The sequence below is a fragment of the Syngnathoides biaculeatus genome, chromosome 4 (genome assembly GCF_019802595.1).
Source record: "Syngnathoides biaculeatus isolate LvHL_M chromosome 4, ASM1980259v1, whole genome shotgun sequence".
Lineage (NCBI taxonomy): Eukaryota > Metazoa > Chordata > Actinopteri > Syngnathiformes > Syngnathidae > Syngnathoides > Syngnathoides biaculeatus.
The window spans coordinates 4,661,259-4,684,369 of record NC_084643.1 but is presented as its reverse complement, the minus strand read 5'-3'; the positions used below and the strand labels follow the sequence as shown (position 1 = coordinate 4,684,369).

At 46.2% G+C, this 23,111-nt stretch overlaps 1 protein-coding gene across 1 annotated transcript; it reads right to left on the bottom strand.

Moving 5' to 3' along the window:
• Positions 1 to 3,491: 3,491 nt before the first annotated feature.
• On the bottom strand, positions 3,492 to 22,423 carry si:ch211-225b11.1 (uncharacterized protein LOC561694 homolog). Its single transcript, XM_061817287.1, has 14 exons — positions 22,241 to 22,423; positions 21,863 to 22,142; positions 21,211 to 21,345; positions 15,728 to 15,938; positions 11,672 to 11,804; positions 11,397 to 11,531; positions 10,793 to 10,896; positions 10,538 to 10,662; positions 8,647 to 8,759; positions 7,387 to 7,527; positions 7,192 to 7,291; positions 6,934 to 7,034; positions 6,293 to 6,460; positions 3,492 to 5,005 (listed from the first exon to the last, which is right to left on the bottom strand). Exons 2-14 carry the CDS (start codon positions 22,041 to 22,043, stop codon positions 4,898 to 4,900), a joined length of 1,755 nt encoding a protein of 584 aa, XP_061673271.1. The 5' UTR covers positions 22,044 to 22,142; positions 22,241 to 22,423; the 3' UTR covers positions 3,492 to 4,897.
• Positions 22,424 to 23,111: the final 688 nt, after the last annotated feature.

The window sequence follows — 23,111 nt, the reverse complement described above, 5'->3', positions numbered from 1 at the left end:
TGGAGAGGGTACACCATCCTTCTCCGACTGAGGACCATGCGCTCAGATTTGGAGATCACGGATTGATAAAGCCAACAGAACATGAAAAAAGCAGACATGCAATACAACCAAACTGGACAGCCTCGAGGCCTCAGCTCCACCTAGAAATCCTTTCCATAAAAGTTATGAACAAAATTGGGGCACCCACGAGCACCACCTGTGGCAGGGGCAATAGGGGTCGAGTGAACTGTGAGCTGAGCGGTGGCCAAAGACGGGGACCTTGGTGATCTGATCCCTGGCTACAGAAACTGGCTCTAGAGAGATGGAATGTCACCTGACAAGGAAGGACGTCGAGCTGCTGTGTGAGGTTGAGAAGTTCCAGCTAGATATAATCAGGCTCAACTTCACACACCACTTGGACTCTGGTACCTGGTACCGGAGGGATTGGTCTCTATTCCACTCTGGAGTCGCCCATTGTGATAGGCACCGAGTAGGTGTGCGAATACTTATTGCCCCAGCTCGGCACCTGTACGTTGGGGTTCAACCTGGTGGATGAGAGTAACCTGGGGTCGTGATTCCCGGATGGTGTGTTCCAAATCCAGGGGGATCACACCCCTCAACCTCCCTGATAAGGACTATTCAGGGGTGCTGGAGAGCATGCTCCATCGGGAAGTTGAATCTGAGATTCACGAGCAGCAGTGTGGTTTTCGTCCTGGCCATGGAACATGGGACCAGGTCTTCACCCTCGGCAGGATCCTCGCATGGGAGTACGCCCAACCAGTCTACATGTCTTTTCTGGACTTGGAGAAGGGCTTCGACCGTGTCTCTTGGTAAGTTTCAGGAGTATGGGTTACCAAACACGCTAATACGGGTCCCCGTAGGACCAGTGTCAGTTTGGTCTGCATTCCTGGCAGTAAGTCGGACTTGTTCCCGGTGAGGGTTGGACTTCACCGAGGCTCAGCATCTGAGAAATTAAAAGAATAAAAAAAAAAAAATGTTCTGTTCCCCGGTTGACAAAGTGCCGCAAAGGGGTCGTTCTGGCGGACTCAACATGCAGCGAACGTAAGTTCCTCTCCGTATTATCTGCAGCACCAAAGCTGTGCTTTGAAACTTGCAATAATATTTCCACTCGTGCGCGCGCGCGCCTGCGTTAATTAAAGTCGATAACATTCTCTTTGCTTTCTTCGCGGGGTTTTAAAAGGGAAAAATAAACAAACGGGACATTTTCACCCCGTGGCATGCGTGAGTCGGTGACCCGTGCGATTTATACAAGCGCTTCAATTGCCCACTCAGACTCGCAATCGCTTTCCCTCCGCCATGCATAACCATTTATTTACTGCCGCCTGGCCTGCGCTGTCTATGACTATTGATCTGACAGCGCTCCGCGCTCTGGTTTAGAGGCCATGATACGTTTTGCCGAGAGCCAAACAGGAAGGGACTATTGATTAACATGCAGCTCCGCAGCGAAGGGCGCCGCGCTCTCCTATGACAATTCGCCTTAGTTCACTTTCAAAGCTCGCGAGCGTCGCGTTCACATTTTGTTCCTGACTCCCGCTCTCCTTTTCGCCAACGCAGCTGGGTCATCCGTTCCGACAACGCGGCCCAAGTAGCGGAATCATCCACCCGCACTCTACAATGCACACCAATTGATTCTCAATAGTATGCGCCAGTGGTGTTTTCCCCAAAACCCAAATTGAGGGACTCTATTGAGTATGTGTAGGCTAGCCTAGCGCTGGATTTTTGGATAAGTGTCAAAGGACACACACACACTGAGACCAACTCTATTTTGCAATTCTATTCTGCTGCTTTACTTGGATGCGCAAGTCCGGTGTGGCGGAGAAATATGTTGGAATAGTACGGGACATGTATGAGGTCAGCAGAACAGCGTAGGTGTGTCAGAAGAATTTAAGGTGGAGGTGGGATGCATCAGGGATCCGCCCCGAGCCCCTTCCTGTTTGAGGTAGTAATGGATAGGCCGACAGACGAGGTTAGGCTGGAATCCCCTTGGGTCAGGATGTTCGCAGGTGATATTGTGATATGCAGTGAAAGCAGGGAGCATGCAGAGGAACAATTTGAAAGATGCAGGAGAGGAATGAAGATTAGCCAAAGTAAAACACAATATATGTGCGTGAATGGGAGGGGCGGAGGAGGAAGAGGAGTGAAGCTCCAGGGAGAAGAGATAGCGAGGGTGGACGACTTCAAATACTTGAGGTCAACAATACAGAGCCATAATGAGTGTGGTAAGGAAGTGAAGAAACGGATCCAAGCGGGTTGGAACAGCTGGCGGAAGGTGTCTGGTGTTCTATGTGACAGAAGAGTGTCCGCTAGGATGAAGGGCAAAGTTTATAAGACAGTGGTGAGATGTGCTGTAGGTGTATCAGAAGAATTTAAGGTGGAGGTGGGACTGCATCAGTGATCTGCCCCGAGCCCCTTCCTGTTCGCATTAGATATAGTGGTAGATACAGGTAGATGAGAGATGGCGTGGGTGGACGACTTCAAATACTTGGGGTCAACAATACAGACCGATGGTGAGTGTGGTAAGGAAGTGAAGAAACTGGTCCAAGCGGGTTGGAACAGTTGGCGGAAGGTGTCTGGTGTTCTATGTGACAGAAGAGTCTCCGCTAGGATGAAGTGGAAAGTTTATAAAACAGTGGTGAGATGTGCCGTAGGTCTGTCAGAAGAATTAGAAGAATTTAAGGTGGAGGAGGGACTGCATCAGGGATCCCCCCCGAGCCCCTTCCTGTTTACGGTAGTAATGGATAGAGTGACAGATGAGGTTAGACTGGATTCCCCTTGGACCATGATGTTCGCAAATGATATTGTGATATGCAGTGAAAACAGGGAGCAGGCGGAGGAACGATTAGAAAGATGAAGGCACGCGCTGGAAAGGAGAGGAATGAAGATTAGCCGAAGTAAAACAGAACATATGTGCGTGAATCTGAGGGGCGATGGGGGAGGAGTGAAATTCCAAGTGGGTTGGAACAGCTGGCAGAAGGTGTCTGGTGTTCTATGTGACGGAAGAGTCTCCGCTAGGATGGAGGGTAAAGTCTATAAAACAGTGATGAGGCCAGTGAGGATGTACGGATTAGAGACAGCGGCACTGAAGAAACAGCAGGAAGTAGAACTGGAGGTGGCAGAAATGAAGATGTTGAGGTTCTCGCTCGGAGTGAGCAGGTTGGATAGGATTAGAAATGAGTTGGATGTTTTGGAGACTAGGTTAGAGAGAGAGAGAGCAGACTTTGATGGTTTGGACATGTTCAGAGGCGAGAGGGTGAGTTTATTGGTAGAAGGGAGGTGAGGATGGAGCTGCCAGGCAAAAGAGCGAGAGGAAGACCAAAGAGAAGGTTTATGGATGTGGTGAGGGAAGACATGAGGGCAGTTGGGGTTAGAGAGGAAGATGCGCTCTGGCGACCCCTAATCGGGACAAGCCGAAAGGAAAAGAAGAAGATTCTGCTGCTTTACTGCCACCAAGTGACACCCCCTGGAAACGATACCAATGCCAAGAGAGAAACTCATTTTGACTTTTTTTATTGACCAAGATAACAGCACATATCAACTTTCAGTATGTCGTTAGGAATAATAATAGGAAACAAAATACAAAATAAATGATTTAATAGAGGAGGTTGCATGAAATGGAATCTGCATATCGAGGTCAATGCAGGAAACACGTTTTATCAGTGGAATATTATATGGCACATGACCGTAAGAGAACGCAATAAGGCTAGAAAACCACCACCTGGCTTGTGCTGCAGCACCCTCTGCTGGTAATCGTTTTCCATATCAGCGCTGGCGCATCTCGGATATGGACCCATAAATTAAAAAGTTCCGTGAATCATCAATGGCATTTAAAAAAAGAAAAACGAGTAATGAAATATAAAACCCAGGATGATACGATCATGAAATCGGCAGTGCCCGCTCACCTGGTTGCATGATTATCGCGATTGAAAGCAAACAAATGACTGCAGATTTAAAAAAAATAATAATAATAATAAGATGCGCGTTTTTCAATCGCTCAAGTATTAGGATGTCACTTCTGGATTTGAGGACAATGGCGCGATCTGCCACTTTTCAAGTTCTTCCTTGACCAAAACTTACACTTGTGCTCATAAGTTTACAAAACACATTTATTTCATATTTTAATTTCAACTCTATAGCGACTGCAAACTTAAAAGGCTTTTTCAAAATATCATTGGGGGGGGGGGGAAACAGTAATAAACCAAAAAAAAAAGATGCTCAAAGTTTTCCCCAAAATTACCAATAATTCATAAATTCTGTGATGTAAACTTAGAAGCACAAATGCATTTTTCATCTTCACTGAAGATAAAATATGTACATACCATGAGTCACATGCCAGCTTTTTTTGTGATATCAAAAAGTAGATCAAGATCACACATTCTAAAACTTTTTTTTTTGTATCCACTCATGTGACCCAAACCCTGAGCATTCCAAGTTAATAATAATAAAAAGAAAAGTTTAGAGGGGAAGAAAAAATAAACAACTGAGATCACGTGGTTGCATAAGTGCGCACACCCTCTCATGACGAAAGATGTGCTTTTGAACCAACCCGCCACATTCAAACTCATGCTCAACGGGAGTCAGCAACCGCCTGTCGCCGTATAAAGTGCCTTGGATTTCAACCTTGAACTTTGGCTGTTCCAGTCGGCTTTTCCCGACACTTATTTTCGCTTTCTCTCCCAGAAGCCTTTCAGGTTTTACGCTAGCGCCGGCGAGGTTCCGAGTCACCCGACAAAACCGTTCTTTGGTGTGTCAAAAGTTTCATTTCAGAGGTTGAAAAACTTGATTGTATAATCGTTGCAATAAAACAGATGTACGCGCAGTTGTAATATGTAGTAAAATTAAAATAAAATTTAAAAAAAAAAAGCTCCACGTTACATGCCATTTTCATGAAAATAACACATCAAAGCGTGGAGTTGAGGTGTGCCACTGAGTTGCCGGAGTTTATTTTTTCATCCGGAGAATCCTCAACGTTCAGCTCGACCGTGGTAGTCAGCGCCGTTTGCAGCCTCTGCAAAGAAGATTTCAAATCAATATTCGAAATGGCGCCACGGCTCAACGTTACTTCCCGGTTAGAATCATTAGACGCACTCGCGCGTTTTATCCACGCGTCCGGTTTCTAAAGTGCTTTTGTCCTCAGGAGAGTCGCAGGTGATGCTGGAGCCGATCCCAGGCCCGGCCCGGCTGACTCGCGGCGAGAGCCGGTTGCCCCGTCAACGGGATCGCCGGCAAACGTCGGAGCAGCGGCTTGGCAAACAAGCGGTACCGCAACGGTGATTTAGTGGCTTCATTTGACCTGACTTGAGCTTCTGTTTTGTAAATGCGGGAAAGCCCACACAGGATGGGAAAAACCAAATTGCATATGAAAAAAAAAATCCATTTATTATTGTGTCCATCGCGGATGTATAAATATACAAACGTATTGTAATTTCCATCCTATAAGCCGCAACTTTTTTCACATGCTTTCAACCCTGCGGTTTATGCGGTTAATTTGTGCATTTTTTCCAACGGCCGCAAAGTGGGGGGGGGGGGGACTTGAGCCAGAAAGGTAAGAATGACACCAGTGGAATATATGTGCCAAGGAAGTGACTTTTACCGGCCCTGTTAGCGCTGTGCTAGCGTCAGCGCGGCGGCACTAGCATTAGCACGGCACTAGTGTTTGTGCGGCGGCGCTAGCGTGAGCGTTAAGAGTGAGAGCGGTGGAATCAATAAGCCGAGGAAGTGACTTTTACCGGTCTGGCCATGTTAGCGCTGCGCTAGCATGTTACTGCCGTGTCTCAGTGATTTTTACCATTATAAAGAAACTTTATATATTTTTTTTAGCCAGCTCTGTTAGGGCGGCGGCGCGAGCGTTAGCGTTATGAGTGAGACCAGTTGAATCAATGTGCCGAGGAAGTGACTTTTACCTGTCCGGTCCTGTTAGCGCTGTGCTAGCCTGTTACTGCCGTGTCTTAGTGACTTTTACCAGTATCTTTTTTTTAACCGACCCTCTAAGCGCAGCGCTCGGGTTAGAGCGGCGGCACTTGTGTTATCGTTGTGAGTGAGACCGGTGGAATCAATGTGCTGAGGAAGTGACTTTTACCGGCCCGGCCCTGTTAGCGCTGCGCCAGCGCAGCGTGTTACTGCTGTGTCTCAGTGATTTTTACCGGTATATTTATTTTTAACCGGCCCTGTTAGCGTGGCGTTAAACTCCCTGTGTACCGTCTTTCTTGGTAAACATCTCGTGTTTCGATGCGGGTTTCAACTTATTTTTGCGCAGTCACGGTGACGCGATACCGTACATCAGCGGCATACTCACCGAGAGAAAAGAGCCTTTGTTGTTATAGAGCTCTTGTATGGCTCCGATGGGAATCCACACCAGAGAGACCAGAGAGATCATCCAGCCCACCCTCTCAGCCCACAATGGGTACTTATAGGTCCCGTACCGAACTGGAGCGTACTGGACGATACTGAAGACCAGTATGCACTACGGATGGGAAAGCAGCAGGTGACCTTATTAAGCTTCACTTGTTTTAAAATGCATATTTATGGGCAGTTTAGCTATATAATCATAAGAATACATCCATCCATTTTACGAACCGCTTATCCTCAACAAGGGCCGCGGGAGTGCCGGAGCATATCCCAGCTGTCATCGGGCAGGTGGCGGGGTACGCCCTGAACTGGTCGCCAGCCAATCGCAGGGCACATAGAGACAGACGACAGTCGCACTCACAATCACACCTACGGGCAATTTAGTGTGTCCAATTAATGTTGCATGTTTTTGGGGATGTGGGAGGAAACCAGAGCGCCCACCCGGAGAAAACCCACGCCGGCACGGGGAGAACATGGAAACTCCACACAGGCTGGGTAAGGATTCGAACCCGGGTCCTCAGAACTGTGAGGCCAACGCTTTACCACCGCAACACATTATATGTATTCATAAAAATGTTGAAAGCTCACCAACACCAGCAAAGGACAGAGAAGGAGCCAGCAGATGCGAAAGTAGATGTTGACAGGCTTTCCTAGCATCTTCTGGATCATGTACGAGATGCGGCGGACCCCTAATGCCATATGACAAGTTCCAATTAGATCATCCACAGACCAATAAATCCCTCCTCCGAAATGTGTGCTGACAGCTTGTCGGTTCCACGCAGTTTCGCAACAGTCCCGCAATTTAACATTCATGGTGCAGCGCGCGAGAGAAAAGGAGGATCTTACCAAAGAACCAGCAGACCGCTACGACCTCAAAGAAAGCCAAGAACACCAGGGAGACCACGGCGGTGTAGTGGTCCATCAGCTGAAACACGTAAATCCCGCCCTGGCAAAAGAGAGAGAAAGAACACAAAGTCGCCGGCGGTTACATTTGCAGCACGGCGCTCGAGGACTCGAGGAGTCCGGATGTCGCCGTTTTACCTGCGTAACGTGGGGAAGTCCCAGAAAAAAGCTGACAACGCAGACGATCAGAGCCAGCAGCTCCTCCCGCTTGACAAAATGCAGAACTTTGGCTCTGAATTCGTCTTTTATGAATGTCAAGGCCACCTCGACTGTGGCAAACTGGAGAAGAGGAGAAACGTGAAACAAATGACATTCAAACTACAAATGGGAAAGCTGTATGTGCGGTGGAAGTGATGAGCGGGCAATACCGTAATTTCCGGCCTACAAGCCGCGCCTTTTTTTTCCACACGCTTTCGACCCTGCGGTTTATGCGGTGATGCGGCTAATTTCTGCATTTTTTTCTAACGGGCGTAAGGGGGCACTTGAGCGGAAAAGTTAAGAATGAGACCGGTGGAATATATGTGCCGGGAAGTGAGTTTTACTGGCCCTGTTAGAGCTGCGCTAGCATTAGTGCTTTGCTAGCATGTTGTTGCCGTGTTACTGGCGTGTCTCAATGATATTTACCAGTAAGTTTTATTTTTACCAGCCCTGTTAGCGTTAGCGTTAGCAATAGGGTTAGCGCTGTGCTAGTGTGTTGCTGCCGTGTTACTGGCGTGTCTCAGTGATATTTACCGGTAAGTTTTATTTTTTGCCAGCCCTGTTAACGTGAGTGTTAGCACTAGCTTTAGCGCGGCGCTGGTATTAGCACCAGCATTAGCATTAACGTTAGCGGGGCGTTAAGAGTTAGCGCTGTGCTAGTGTGTTGCTGCTGTGTTACTGGCGTGCCTCACTGATATTTACCGGTAAGTTTAATTTTAGCCAGCCCTGTTAATGTCAGCATTAGCACTAGCTTTAGCGTAGCATGTTAGCACAAGGGTTAGAATTAGCGTTAGCGGTGCTAGCGTGTTGGTTTTGTGTTATTGGCGTGTCTCAGTGATATTTACCGATAAGTTTTATTTTAACTACCCTTGTTAGCGTTAGCACTAGCTTTAGTGCAGCGCTGGTGTTAGCACAAGCGTTAGCATTAGCATGGCGCTAATCCTAGCGCTAACCCTAGCGCCGCGCTAGCGTTAAACTCTTTCTGTGTACCACCTTTCTTTGTAAATATCGCATGTTTCAATGTGGGCACTTGCGGCTTTTACAGAGCTGCGGCATTTTTATGTACCAAATGGTATTTCCTTTACAAATAATGTACTCGATGAGGCCTGTAACAAGGTGCGCTCTGTCGGCCGGGGATTACGGTAATCGGGCCAATAACAACAACAGCAAAAATGCTTGGTCACGGTGCGCGATATTTACCTGGCTGTCCAGACCAAGACACAGCAGCATGAAGAAGAAGAGAGGCCCCCACAGCTGAAAAGCGGGCATGGTCGACAGGGCTTCAGGGTACACGACAAAAACCAGTCCAGGACCTAAGGGTGAGACAATAAAATACACGTTTTCATTTGTATCTCTTTAAACTCCCACCTGTCACGTACTGTAAAGCGGGGTACGAATATATTTTCCGTATTTTCGCGACGATAAGGCGCACCGTCATTGAAAGGCGCAGTCATACTAGTCAGTCAGCGCAGTCATATTAAATACATACATAAGACGCACTGCACTGTGTTTATGGGCGCAGGGATGTTAAAACGTACCGCACGCTAGCTTGAAACATAATTTGCACTTGAACTGTGCACTTGAGCGTCAAACAAGCTTCCATTCGACAGGCGTAGGCAAGTCACCAGTTATTAGTCACCATGATGACAGTCACGCTCAATCACTAAAAACATATTTTGAGTTTCAATATGGCACCGCGTTTGTGTGTGACACATTAACTAATGACTTGTCGAAACCTGCCATTGTGTGGGGGCAACCGAAGATCATTCTTCCGCTTATGAAATTCAAAGTGCAATTGTTCCTCACTGCCTTTAAAGCGCCACCGTCTGGTAGCATGCACGCTAAAACATATGCTAGCCTCCATGCTTACAATTCAACCAGTGGTTTGGTTTTTTTTGGGGGGGAGGGCGTCCATTTTGGAGACTTTTAAGTGTGCCTTATGGTCGTAATTTCCGGCCTATAAGCCGCGACTTTTTTTCCACACGTTTTCAGCCCCGCGGCTTATGTGGTGATGCGGCTAATTTGTGCATTTTTTTCTAACAGCTGCAAGGGGCACTCGAGCGGAAAAGGTAAGGGTGAGACGGTGGAATATATGTGCCGAGGAAGTGACTTTTACCAGTGATTTTTTTTTTTTTTTTTTAACTGGCCATATTAGCGCTGCGCTAGCTTTAGCTAGCGCGTTGCTGTGTCTCAGTGATTTTTACCAGTATGTCTTGCTAGCGCTGTCCGAGCGTCTTGCTGCTGTGTTACTGCTGTGTCTCAGTGATTTTTACCGGTATTTCTTTTAAACCGGCCCCGTTAGTGCCGCGTTAGCGCTGTGCTAGCGTCTTGCTGCTGTTACTGCTGTGTCTCAGTGATTTTTACCGGTATGTTTTTTTTTTTAAACTGGCCCTGTCGGCGCCACGCTAGCGTGTTGTTGCTGTGTTATTGCCATGTCTCAGTGATTTAAGTATGTTTTTTTTTTTTTTAATTTTAGCCGGCCCTGTCAGCGCCGCACTGGCGTTAGCGCTGTGCTAGCGTGTTGCTGTATCTCCGTGATTTTTACCGGTGTGTTTTTTTCTAAACCGGCCCTGTTAGCGCCATGCTAGTATTAGGCTGCTGTGTCTCAGTGATTTTACCAATATGTTTTTTTTAAACCAGCCCTGTTGGTGCCACGCTAGGGTGTTGCTGCTGTGTTACTGCCGTCTCTCAGTTATTTAGCGATGTTTTGTTTTATTTTAATCGGCTCTGTTAGATCTGTGCTACCGTGTTGTTGCTGTTAAGCTAAGCTAACTTTGAAAACTCTTTCTGTGTACCGTCTTTGTTTGTAAATATCTTCAATGTTGGTTTCAATGTGGCCACTCGCGGCTTTTACACAGGAACGGCTTATCTATGTACCAAATGGTATTTCCTTTAAAAATGTACTAGACGAGGCTTATAAGCAGGTGTGCTCTGTAGATGGGAAATTACACTATTTAAAAAAAAAAATTAATTATCAATACAATCATATAAAATTATTGACCGTTCTTGATCTATAGGTACTTATAGGTACTATTTCATTTACACGTGCTTTTTCCAGGCAAAAAATCGGGAACGCGTCCTCGATGCCTACCGTCCGTCGATATGTTGTCCACGGGGAGATTGTGTACGTGAGCCATGTAGCCGATAGCCGAGAAGATCACAAACCCGGCCAGAATGCTCGTGAAGGAGTTGACGAACGATACGATCAAAGCGTCTCTGCGAGTAAAAAAAAAAAAGGGATGAAAAAAAATCTCGCACAACTGTATCGTTTAGGTAGGAAGATGCTAAAAAAAAAAAAACAATAAATAAAAAAAAATGGATAACAACTTATGAAGTGTTACGTTACCTCACAATGTTATTGTTGAACTTGTTGTAACTCGCCATTGAAATCATGGAACCGAAAGCGATTCCCAAGGAATTGAACACTTGGGCAGCTGCGTTCACCCAAACCTGTGTGGGCGTTTTTGGAAAACAAATTTAACAGATGGAAAAAAAATACACACAAAAAAAAAAGATATGAAGAGTTTGTTTTCAAAACGAGACATAGGCATTTTTTTCAGATTTACGAAACTCGCGCCAAAATTATCCAGCTCCGAATGGATAATTTTGGCGCGAGTTTCGTAAATCTGAAAAAAATGCCTGTCTCATTTTGAAAACAAACTCTTCATATATATATATATATAATCGCATAATTAGCCTGGGTAAACACACGTTTTAAAATATCTGGATTAATGTACATTATGTATTCAATCTCTTTAGTGTACATTTACAACTTTTTTAAAGTTTTTTTCCCAACTTTACTGCTTCTCCAGCTGCGGCTCAAGACTAGCGCAACCTTTTTTATTCCTCTTTGGGAAATTATTTGCAGACAACCCGCGTACACCGCCGACAGAAAGTCGCACGGGGAAATGATTGAAAGCCTCAAATCTCCAAACAGAAGAAGAGTCCACCTTGACTTCAAAAAGTTTGCTCCAGACGGGCGTCACGAAGAAGAGGACCCCCTCCTTGGCGCCGGGGAGCTGCATGTTGTTGATGAGCAGGGCCAACAAGACGAAGTACGGGAATATCGCCGTGAAGTAAACAACCTGCAGGGTGGAATCGAGGGGGGATGAAGTTGCCATGCGGTCATTTGGAAGATTTGAACTATTAAGCACTGAGGCAAACGATACGTTCATTCGGACTTTCCAGCGAGCAAACGGCAAACACGTCTTTGCTTGGTTCTAACCTTGCCCGTTGATTTGACTCCTTTAAAAATGCATAAATACACAACGACCCAGGCCAGCAGGAGACAGCCGAAGAGTTCCCACTGAAGGCCGCCGACGTCCTCAATGCCGCTCGTTTTCTCCAGAAGCCTGTGACTGCGAAAAAAAACCCCCAAAAAAACCAGTCGTCACAATTGAACGTGTACCGTAACGACGCCGTTGGGCTTTGTACGAAAACGCGTCCCGGGTTGCGGATTTTGAGGTTACCGGCGGTGGCGGCTGGACTGTGGACGCTCCCTCCGCTCAGATGAGTCACTTTAAATTTAAAAAAAAAAAAAAAATGTGAAATAACGGAAAGGAAAAATATTTAAGCGGTACAGAAAAGGGGACGGTGAGAAGTGTCGATAGTTAAAATGTTTTCCTTCGTTATGGTTTTTACTTCCGGCTCAGGTTCAAAACTATGGACTATGTGCCACCAGGATTTTAATTTGAAATGTGGAGTGATCACATTTTCTATAGTTGCTACAATTCGCTGTCTGAAATTCAACCGGCTACAATCCGGTGTCTAATAATTCACAGTCTGTGCCACCAGGCAGGGTTACTTCAGGTCAGAAAAGAACACCCAGCCAATCGTAGTTACGCTTTCTTAGTATGTGACGTCACGTGACTAAGAAAGCGTAACGATTGGCTGGCAAACCTGGAAAGTAAAGTTTTACCGCGGGTGCCAGTAGGCATATTGACACCCCAAAGACCTCTGTAAAGATAGGTAACAAGTGTGAAGAATACCAGAGTAAATTAGCTGAGTACCCAGGAAAAATGAAACAATACCTGAAGTGTCAGACCCCTTTTTTCTATCCGTTTTTACAACAATAAAATACCACGATGAAAAGGCCGTAAGACGCTGATGAGCAAGCCAATATTCACAAAAAGATCACTAAAAAAAAACAACAGTTGTATTGTAGGTTTGCCATCCAGTATGGCGTCGTAAACAAAAGTCATGTGACTCCTGACGGCTCTCGGCTGGGTGTTGGGTTCTGACCTGAAGTAACCCTGCCGGCGAATTTCAGACAGCGAATTGTAGCCGGTTGAATTGTTCACATTGAAAAGTCACACTGAAATACAAATATTGAAAATATGATCACTTTTTCAAATCAAATCCTGGTGGCACTTATTTATGCCCATACAAAACGCTTTTCCCCGTTGAGTCTGGTTCTCAGATGCAATGTTCTGATTTTCAGCACCCGACGGAGGAATTCTCTTTAAGTGTTGTTGTCGGCTGCCTTTTTGTGTGCGTGAATGTGTGTGAGTGTTTTTTTGGTACGTGTGGTTTCCTTGTTGGTAAACTTCTTCCGGGAATGTGACGGTTGTTTAGGTTTTGGTGTTGGTCCAAGGTTGCGATGTAGGTGTTTTTTTTTGGTTGTTTTATTATTTTCTCTGTTGCGTGTTGGTTACATATTTGTTCCTCTCTCAAAGTCGCCCAAATGTTCCCGACCTTGCAGAATTTTATTAATTTTTTTTAACTGTCCTCCGGTTGTGTATTGACATTTAATCGCAATTAAAACAATTATGCGGGGATGATAAATTTTATCGAGGTTTGACTGTTTTGCATGAAACCATAATTAATATTAATCATTTTTTCCTGCTGGCTTTTTACTTGAACACCCAACATTTGAAAAGCGATATCTTTATAATTTTGTACTCCTTATTTGTCAAAATACTCGTAACCTCTGCGCTTGCCGGAGGAAATATTCCATGGAATATTAGTCGAAAAGTATTTGCATTCACTGTATTCTATTTGGCGGCACGGTGGAGCAGCTGGTAAAGCCTTGGCCTCACAGTTCTGAGGACCCAGGTTTGATCCCGACCCCGCCTGTGCGGAGTTTGCATGTTCTCCCCCGTGCCTACGTGGGTTTTCTCCGGGCACTCCCATGTCCTCCCACATCCCCAAAGCATGCATAAATTGGACTCTATAAATTGCCCGTAGGTGTGATTGTGAGTGCGGCTGTTTGTCTCCATGTGCCCTGCGATTGGCTGGCGACCAGTTCAGGGTGTACCCCGCCTCCTACGCCGTTGACAGCTGGGATAGGCTCTGGCGCTCCCCGCGACCCTCGTGAGGATACGCGGCAAAGAACATGGAAGGATGGATTCTGTTTGCACTTCCATTGTGCAACTTCCCTGGAATTGGGCTTTGTGTGTGTGTGTGTGTGCGTGTTGCACGTCTGCCTCACAGTTCTGAGGATGCGGTTTGAAATCTGGGATCACCTGTGTGGAATTTGCATGTTCTCCTGGTCCCTGTGTGGGTTTTCCCCAGGTACTCTGGATTCCAACCACATCACAAAAGACATTTAATTGCCCGTAGGTGTGACTGTGAGTGGGAATGCGAAGTGCCATTTGTACATCCATCCATCCATCCATCCATCAGCCGCCACTGTTTTCAAGCCACTATACATTCCACGTTATACAAAGTGTTTTTCGCTTCAGGGGTTACGGAACGAGTGGCTTGGCCGGGCTTGTCGTGGTTGAAGGTATGCAACTTTCTACATGTAAAAAGTCAAATTCCTCGTGGTTCAAATTTTTCAACATTCACTGTTTACAGCCTCGGTCCAAAATTGGCTGACGTTTTCTTCAAAACTGTGCGCACAGCACTCGACAACTGAAGATGCATCAAAATTAAAAAGAAAGGATCACGAAAAGTATTTATTATTATTATTATTGTCATTCAAGTCCCACCGGGATAAATTTAGTTGACTGACATGATTTGGAAAAGAAGATGCTAATCTATAAGGCTACACAGTTGATAGTACATCCATCCATTTTCTTTGAGGCTTATCCTCACAAGGGATAGGGGAGTCCTGGAGCCTATCCCAGCTGTCAATGAGCAGGATGCGGGCGGGGTACACCCTGAACTGGTTGCCATCCAATCGCAGGGAACACTGAGACAAACAGCCGTACTCACAATCACACCTAGGGGCAATTTAGAGTGTCCGATTAATGTTGCATGTTTTTGGGATGTGGGAGGAAACCGGAGTGCCCGGAGAAAAGCCACGCAGGCACGGGGAGAAGATGCAAACTCCACACAGGCGGGTCCGAGATCGGACCGGGCACCTCAGAACTGTGAGGCCAACATTTCCAGTACATGTCAAAGCAAAAACCAGGACTCGGTGAACGGTCTTCGAACCCAATGGTCAAGCTGTCAGACCGCCATCATTCCTCTTTGGAAATGCAGAGAAAATTCCAGAAGGGCAACAACAATTTTTGCAGCCGTCTATTAAACAGGCCCGTCTGATAGCGTGCCCTTGAAGAAGCCCCCCCCCCCCCCCCCCCCCACGGCCCCCCACCTCCCACGGAATGTGCTCAAAGTTGAAGGATTCTCCCAGATAACAGAAAAGGAAATTGTCTGGCATAATGAAGCAAAGATTGAACAATTTTGACGCTAACGGCAGACGGAACGTTGAGCGAAAACCTTGCGGCGCTTATCAAAGCAGACCGATGCCGTCCCGACACCGAAACGCGCTTGCGGGTCGGGGGGGGGGGGGGACGAAGGAAGGCGGGATTCGTGGGGGAAAGCGGAGCCAAAAACGGACAGAGGTGCGTCACACTGAGCCAAAGGTTGATCTTTCAGCAAGAATTTGGACGTGCGCTGACACACCCGTTCAACCTAATGGAGCCTGAGCTGTATTGGAAATATCATTACATAAAAATTGCCAAACATAGGGATGCCGAGCTTGTGGAGGCACGTTCAAAAACACTCGAGGCTCTTGACGATTGCCAAATGCGCATCATCAAAATATTTGACCAAAGGCTGTTAATATTTACATACGCACTATGTGATGTCTGAAGTTATTTTATTTTTAACAAAATAGCCAAAAACTCCCCAAAATGTTTACATACATCACGATGTGATGTCTGAAGTTATTTTATTTTTAACAAAATAGCCAAAAATTCCCCAAAATGTTTTCCATATTTATATTACAGGATGCTTTGTGTAGAATTTTGAAGAAAAAAGTGAATTTATTCCATTTTGGAATAAGGATGTGACCTAAGAAAATAAAAAATGCAATCGCTGTAATGTATCTCACTCAAAGAACTGTTGGCTGGCCGACTGCAGATCGGTGACGTTGCCCGGGAAACCGCTGGAACAGTTCTCAAAGACGTTCCAGCTGTTGTTGCACGACCTCCAGGGAGGTGGCGCTCCGAAGGAGTTGAACAAATAGAAGAGCGCCCAGCTCATCAGCACGTTGTAGTAGGTGGAGAAGACGTAGGAGATGACCACCGTGGCGAGGCCGACACCTGCGGCGAAAGGGTCGCTGTGAGACGCGGGACCGCAACGCTCGCCCGAAGTTCTCCGGCGTACGGCGGAAAACAAAAAGTCTACGCGCCTCCGTCCATTTTACGTTTAATATCAAAGATGAGACCGAGCTGAATCGTTTCAAAACTTTTTTTTTCCCCCCCAACACGGATGTGACCTGTGCAATTCAACTAAAAAAAAAAAAAAAAAACGGGTACCGCGCTTGCAGAAGTGCACACACCTTTTAACGGAAGGGACACGGCCGCCTTCAGAACTAGCCAATCACATTTCGACTTATGTTAAATATCAGTCAGCGCGCGCCAACATACTTTACATTTTTCAAGTCGCATCAGAAGGCGCGAGCCACGGTCTGGAAAGAGCTTCCGCGGCACCGGAGCGATCTCGTCCCGTCGGTCGGGAGAACGCTACCGGAGAATTCCCGAGGCATTGATTAGACCAGGAAACGCGGTGAGTATCAGATTAGGGGAAAAACTGCACAGCAGACGAAAAGACATCAAGACAACGGGGTCAGGGAGGTTCCAAAAGAGGCCGACAGCAGCACTGAAAGATCGGCAGGAATTTCTGACAAGTAAGGCCCGTCTCGTGTGTCTGGGCTCCGATGTAGAGCGGCAAGACCGGTTCCGTTTTATTTTTTTTTTTTTTGAAAATCACGCTAGAAAACGAACCAAACGCGTGTCAAAAATCACGTTATGGTGGTCGGAGGCGGGTGGTGACGGGTGAAATTGACTCCATTTCATTTCCTTGAGAAACCTTTTGGATACATTTCACGTGGTTTTTAATGCGGCATACTAATATTTTCAAGACATTGAGCTACGTTCCACTTGCTAGTGTGAATTGTAGCCATCTATTATTGACTCAGTTTCACCAGTCCAAAGTAACCTCGAGCAACGTGAAGACTCGATTTTTATTCATCGGGACCGGCCGTCACATCCGCGGCCTTTTTCTTTCAAAGTGACTACCGTAATTCCCGGCCGAGAGAGCGCACCTGGTTAGCCTCACCGAGTACATTTGTAAAGGAAATACCATTTGGTACATGGATAGGCCGCAGCCGGGTACAAGCCGCAAGTGCCCACATTGAAGCCGACATTGAAACACGAGATATTTACAAAGACGATAGACAGAAAGAGGTTTAACGCTAGCGCCGACGCGCTAACGCTAGCGCCACTGTGCTAACGCCGCCGTGCTAATGCTAAGGCTAGCGCCACCACGGGCGCTAATGCTAACGCTAGCTCGCCATGCTAACAGGGTCAGTTAAAAAAAAAACATACTGGTAGAAATCACTCAGGAACACGCTAGCGCAGCGCTAAAAGTCACGTCCTCGGGACATATATTCGGTCTCACTCTTTACCTTTTACGCTCGAGTGCCATCTTGCGACCGTTGGAAAAACACGCACAAATTAGCCGCATCACCGCATAAACCGCAGGGTTGAAAGCGTGTGGAAAAAAGTCGCGGTTTATAGGCTGGAAATTACGATAATTTATGTGACGCACGGGAGACGTCCTCAAGTCTACGATAAAGAACAGCTTCGGTGTCTGCCTCGAAACGCCTTCGAGATGCAGTTTTGGATGTAATCTCTGCCCGGTGAGCCGACCGTCCTCTTTTCATTTCGCCTGAGTTTGAATATATTCAATTAATTTTGAGCACTATTACCGCCCCAATTATAAAAAGGGCTTGCAAATCATATCTTGAAAATAATCCCCCTTTTTAAATGGAGTTGCACAGGTCGCACGAAACATGATTGGCGGCAAAGGTTTTGAAATGATTTCTCTGGGACTCGTTTTTATACATAAAATATAAAAATCAATCGGACCGTGTTCAAAACAGCGAATGGTATTGGAATCGCCGGCATGCAGTGTACATACTGGACTCCCCCCACCGGCGCGTCAACCCAAATCGCACTTTCCACGCAGAAACGTTTGCCGCCGCAACTCGCCTCTGTCACCTCGGCGAGCGCTCGAGCGGCAAAGGTGGGAAGTGGGAACGCCGACGCGCTTACGCTAGCGCGCCCTGTCATTAATTAAACACGACCGCGGGTACTGATTGCAGAATTTCCGTCGGAAATGAATGACCGGGGGGGGGGGGCGAAGAACACGAAAATAAATAAATAAATGAAAAAAATGCAATTTCATGTGGAAATCATTCAAAAGAGTGGAGAGGAAAACACTACCTGTTTTTTGGCCTCGGTTTAGCACTGAGTATTAACTTGGGAGAAAGGAGTGATAAAACAAGTGAGGGGGGGGCCCACGTTTTGATCGGGTAGATAATCTCTGTCATTAAAGAGAAACTATGGAGAAAAACCAGTTAGAACAATAGAGACAACATCATTGAAATATCAATTCAAAGAGTTTTTTTTTTTTTTTTTTTTGACAGGTTGTTGATGGCTGAGCTCTTGGGCGATTTATTATTTTTTTTGATGAACGTTTCCAACAAGTCGGCGCACGGCGCCTTAAAATTGAGGACGCGCCGGCGTTTGCCGCGACGCGTCCGGAACGCGTCGTTCCTTCAATTCGAGTCGGGGTCAATCGGTTACGCCTTCGGCCGAGCGAGTTCTCATCCATCAACATGATAGAACAATTGATTATATACTGTAAGGAAGGGAAAAAAATGATTCAAGGAAAGGAAAAAATAATTATTCAAGAATGAAATTAAAAAAGAATTCCTGCAGCTGTCATTTAAATAGATTATAATCATGATCATAAACTGTTTAAGTGAATATGCACGAACTCTTGTTTTTCTCACTCCTTTACCAAACAAAGTTTTCCCACAATGCTCAAGTCTAAATTGTGATATCATTACTGCTCCCAAACATGCACTGACTTAATAATCAGCTCCTTTCAGCACGTTTGCCGACTTGGACCCTTGTGAGGATAAGCGGCTCAGAAAATGGACGGACGGCCGGTTCTGACCCGCTGGTGGCGAACTAAAACTGGTACGTGCTATATCAATTGTATCCCCACAAAGGGCCCCTTGTGTGTACGGTGGCATTTATGGAAAGCAATAAAAAAAAAAAAAAATGAATTTGCTGAACGCTCCCGGAGTGTGTGACCGCAACATTTTTCTGACGGTCAAAATTTAAGACGAGGTTGGATTGTTTCGAACAGATTCTGGATAGATTATTGAATTCTTAAAAGACAGACAACACTGAAACGGGACATGAATTTCATCCAGTTTGTCACAACAATAAACTACATCTGTTATCTGAGCCGCTTATCCTCACAAGTTTTGCGCGGGTGCTGGAGCCTCTCCCAGTTATCCAATCTGTCTTAACTAATATTACAAAATCCCTTTTTTTTTTTAGATTGCTTATTTATGTTGTGATGTTTTGTCACACTGAAGTGACATGAAAACAAAATTATAAAAGACATTAAATTTTAGCAGATAAAAAAAAGTTTAGATTTTTCTTTATTTGTGGTGGCTTCATAAACTCGCCAGTGTCATTTTTCAATTGTATAAGTGATTATTGACGTGGATTATAGCAAGATAAGCCTATGTGTGTGCGTTTTTTTTTTTTTTTGGGGGGGGGGGATTAATTTCATATCCAAAAGGGGGTGCTGCAAAAAACAAGTAAGTAAACATTCTCAATGAGGAATAAGTATGTGAACCCCAAAAGTGATTAGTCAGCGAACCCAACAATGGCTATTCTCAGATAACATTGCGTGGTTTGAATCATCTATCTATTTTCTTTGCCGCTTATCCTGACAAAGGTCGCGGGGAGCGCCGGAGCCTATCCCAGCTGTCAATGGGCAGGAGGCGGGGTACACCCTGAACTGGTCGCCAGCCAATCGCAGGGCACATGGAGAAAGATAAGGGGTGCACTCACAAGCACACCTAGGGGCAATTTAGAGGCTCCGATTAATGTTGCATGTTTTTGGGATGCGGGAGGAAACCGGAGTACCCGGAGGAAACCCACGCAGGCACGAGGAGAACATGCAAACTCCACACAGGCGAGTCCGGGATCGAACCAGGGACCTTAGAAGTGTGAGGCCGAAGCTTTACCAGCTGTGTTTAAAGTTTAAAAAAAAAAAAAAATTAAGAAAAGGGCGTAGTTGCAAAAAAAATTTGCTAAATTGAGGTTTATATTCCTTGATAGTGAGCGTGAAGATAAATTGGCACTCCGTGGCGAGTCGCTAGGAGACGTCGCCTCAATCAAGTCGCCATCAGCTCGTCGACTGGTCAGGCCAGTGAGATCAGCGTCTTACTCCTACTAATGGAAACAGAGCCCAGAGTGTGGTGGAAAAAAAAAAAAAAAAAAAAAAAAATAGCGAGCTTGGGCCGTCACGACACAGCGCTCGCCTGGCTCGGAAACTTCGGCCGGTTTAGCCGCCGAGTTTTTGGCTGAGAAACTCGACGTGGGAGTGGTTATTGTGTTTATTAGCAGTTGGCCAGGAGTGCAGAACCCGCTTGGAGTCAAAGACGCAGTTGACATCCACCCAAAATTAAAAAGCATTTCTTTTCATAACACGTCCCCCTTTTTAAAGGGTGTGTGTAAGTAAAACAGTCACTCAAATTTCTTCTGGAGAGACTGAAAAGCACAATTTTACAAAAACACGTCGCAATACACCAGTATGATGTATCGTCCTAAATGCTTAAAGCTTATAGACGAAGTTAGTAGTTTTCAACAAAAATAAAGAAATAAATTTGTCATGCGTGTTAAAACTGTCCGTGCGACCCGCTAGTAGAATGTTATTAAAATAGTCTTTGCAAAAATGATCCTTCTTTGGCAGAATTTCTTGCTTTCTGTTCGCAACAAAAGTGGGGAAAAGTAGGAATTGCACACCTCTCGAGACAAAACAAGGATAAACATCTTGAACGTTAGCGCAGGGCGCGGCTTTGGTCAGAGACCCAAGGGGTGGAGGCCAGGAGTGAACTGGGGGGGTGGGCTACGTTCACATATTGCTGGCACTTTAAAAACTGGAAAGTGCAATTTTCAAGTAAGGTGTATCATGACCAAGTGTTGTGTTTTTTTTTTTGTCAGAAATTCACGTTTTGTTTTTTGGAAATTTTTTTTTCCTGTTTTTTAGCAGATTCAAACGAGTTGCGGCAGGTTTCGGCAAAAAAACACGCCACGGGTCAATGGCGGAACGCGACACTCGATTGGCGAAACCCAATCCGTCGCCGTCGCCTCCCAGCGCCGTTCGTCGTTGCGAGGTGACACCGGCGGATTGGGGGGCTCGCGAGACGAAAGCGGAGAGAAGCAAAACGGGACGGGAAGTGTTAGGACTGAAAGTCCACCCAAATGAGTAACTACTTACCTTTTAACAGAGGGCAGACTTTGGCAAGAGCGTGGACCGGACCCAGATGGGTGAACTGGCCAATGGCAAACTCCATGAGAAGCAGCGGGATGCCACACAAGAATAACATGATGAGATAGGGGACCAAAAAAGCTCCTGAAGCAGGGGGGAAAGGGAAGGGGGGGGGGGGGGTCGCAGGGGGTTAAAAAGTCCGGGGATGAGTTCTATGGATTGTATGACGTCATACACATAACACCGCTCAAGCGAGGTTTTATTGACGTATGAAGCATTTGGCCAAAACGCACTAAAGTATTTTTTAAAAAATAGAATTTCAACTATGTTCCGTGGATCGAGTCAACTTCAGTGGAATATTTTACTTATATAAACATTTCATTAAAACACGCCCCGAAAGTGGAGGGTGGGTGGTTGGGGGGGGGTTAATATTATATTGCTGCATGAAAGCAAAAGTCAAACCTGACAACCTCAACTGGATTTTGATTAAGTGTGGTTACGATACACTTTATGACGATATGTATCCTCGCTGCGGCTCGATCAGGTTCGGACACTTTCAAAGTTGTAACACGTTAATAACGTGTTTGTAACATTTTTTTTTTTTTTTGGGGGGGGGGGGGGTGTGCGGTCCGGTTCGTTCGGATCGTCGGGGGTGCTGTACCTCCTCCGCTGCTGTAGCACAGGTAAGGGAACCGCCAGACGTTGCCCAGGCCCACCGCGTAGCCCACCGTGGCCAGGATGAACTCCACCCGCCCGCTCCACGTGGGTCTCGCCACATCCGCGGCCCCGGGGGTCAGATGGACATCCGCGGCTATCAAAGCTCCGGCTTTCCCCTCACTCATGGTCGAGCCGACCCGCTACCGGCGTCTAACCCGCTCCCCGCTGCCGAGCGGATGATTTGGAATCCTCGACGCTGGTTCGCCTCCCCCACCACCAACCGGCTAAAAACACACCGGGGGGGGGAAAAGTGAAAATTTGTGTGTGGTGGTGAAACAAAGGTGGTCGATATGATGTGCGAAAGGGAAGGGAAAATGCATGCCTTTTGGCAACGGTCACATCTCTTGTCAAGCGGGCGAGCTTGACCGAGAGCTCCCTTTCAAAATAAAAGATACATGACGTGAGTTACACAGTCAGAGCGACTGGCCGTTTTGTTCCGAAAACACCAATTAGCTGCCGGAAGTTCAGACTCCACCGTCCTCTGTTAGCTTGCAGTCGCGGCTTTTTGTAACCATCGAAGAGCACCGGTGGGCGGGCGGTGGCGAGGGGAAACTTAATATCATAGACATAAAAACTCAGGTTTGAACGTTGCCTTAACGTATACGGTGGCGTCATATTGGATGTGGAAAAGGGAAGTTGGCCTTTCGTTTGATGCTTAGAGGAGGAAGAACCATTTTGTATTCAGAGTCGGTCACATTCCACAATAAATTTGATTGTATCTGGCCACGACATCATTTTATGAATAGAATTTAATCAGTAGAATTTGTAGCCAACGATAAGTCCTTGTACTTGTATCGTAACTAATGGAAGTTTTCACTCTTTGACAAATGGGGAACCTCAAGGGTCAGTTCTTGGACGTCTCCTGTTCAGCATGTACATCAACCTTAATGTTGACTAACTTTTTCCTTTTTCTTTCTAACGCCCACAGTCCTCATGTCCTCCCTCACAACATCCATAAAGCTTTTCTTTGGTCTTCCTCTCGCTCTTTTGCCTGGCAGCTCCATCCTCAGCACCCTTCGAGCAATATACTCACTCTCAAGTCTCTCATCATGTCCAAACCATCGAAGTCTGCTCTCTCTCACCTCGTCTCCAAAGCATCCAACTCTGGCTGTCCCTCTAATGAGCTCATTTCTAATCCTCTCCAACTTGCTCAAGAACCTCAGCATCTTCATCTCTGCCACCTCCAGTTCTGT

What these genes read in the sequence shown, in the direction of transcription:
- si:ch211-225b11.1 (XM_061817287.1), bottom strand. Translation starts at nt 22,043, where the DNA reads ATGAGTGAGGGGAAAGCCGGAGCTTTGATAGCCGCGGATGTCCATCTG. An exon ending in AGTCTGCCCTCTGTTAAAAG is followed by an intron (nt 15,939 to 21,210) that starts GTAAGTAGTTAC and finishes CTTTCGCCGCAG; the next exon opens with GTGTCGGCCTCGCCACGGTG. An exon ending in GTCTTGGTCTGGACAGCCAG is followed by an intron (nt 7,528 to 8,646) that starts GTAAATATCGCG and finishes CCTCTTCTCCAG; the next exon opens with TTTGCCACAGTCGAGGTGGC.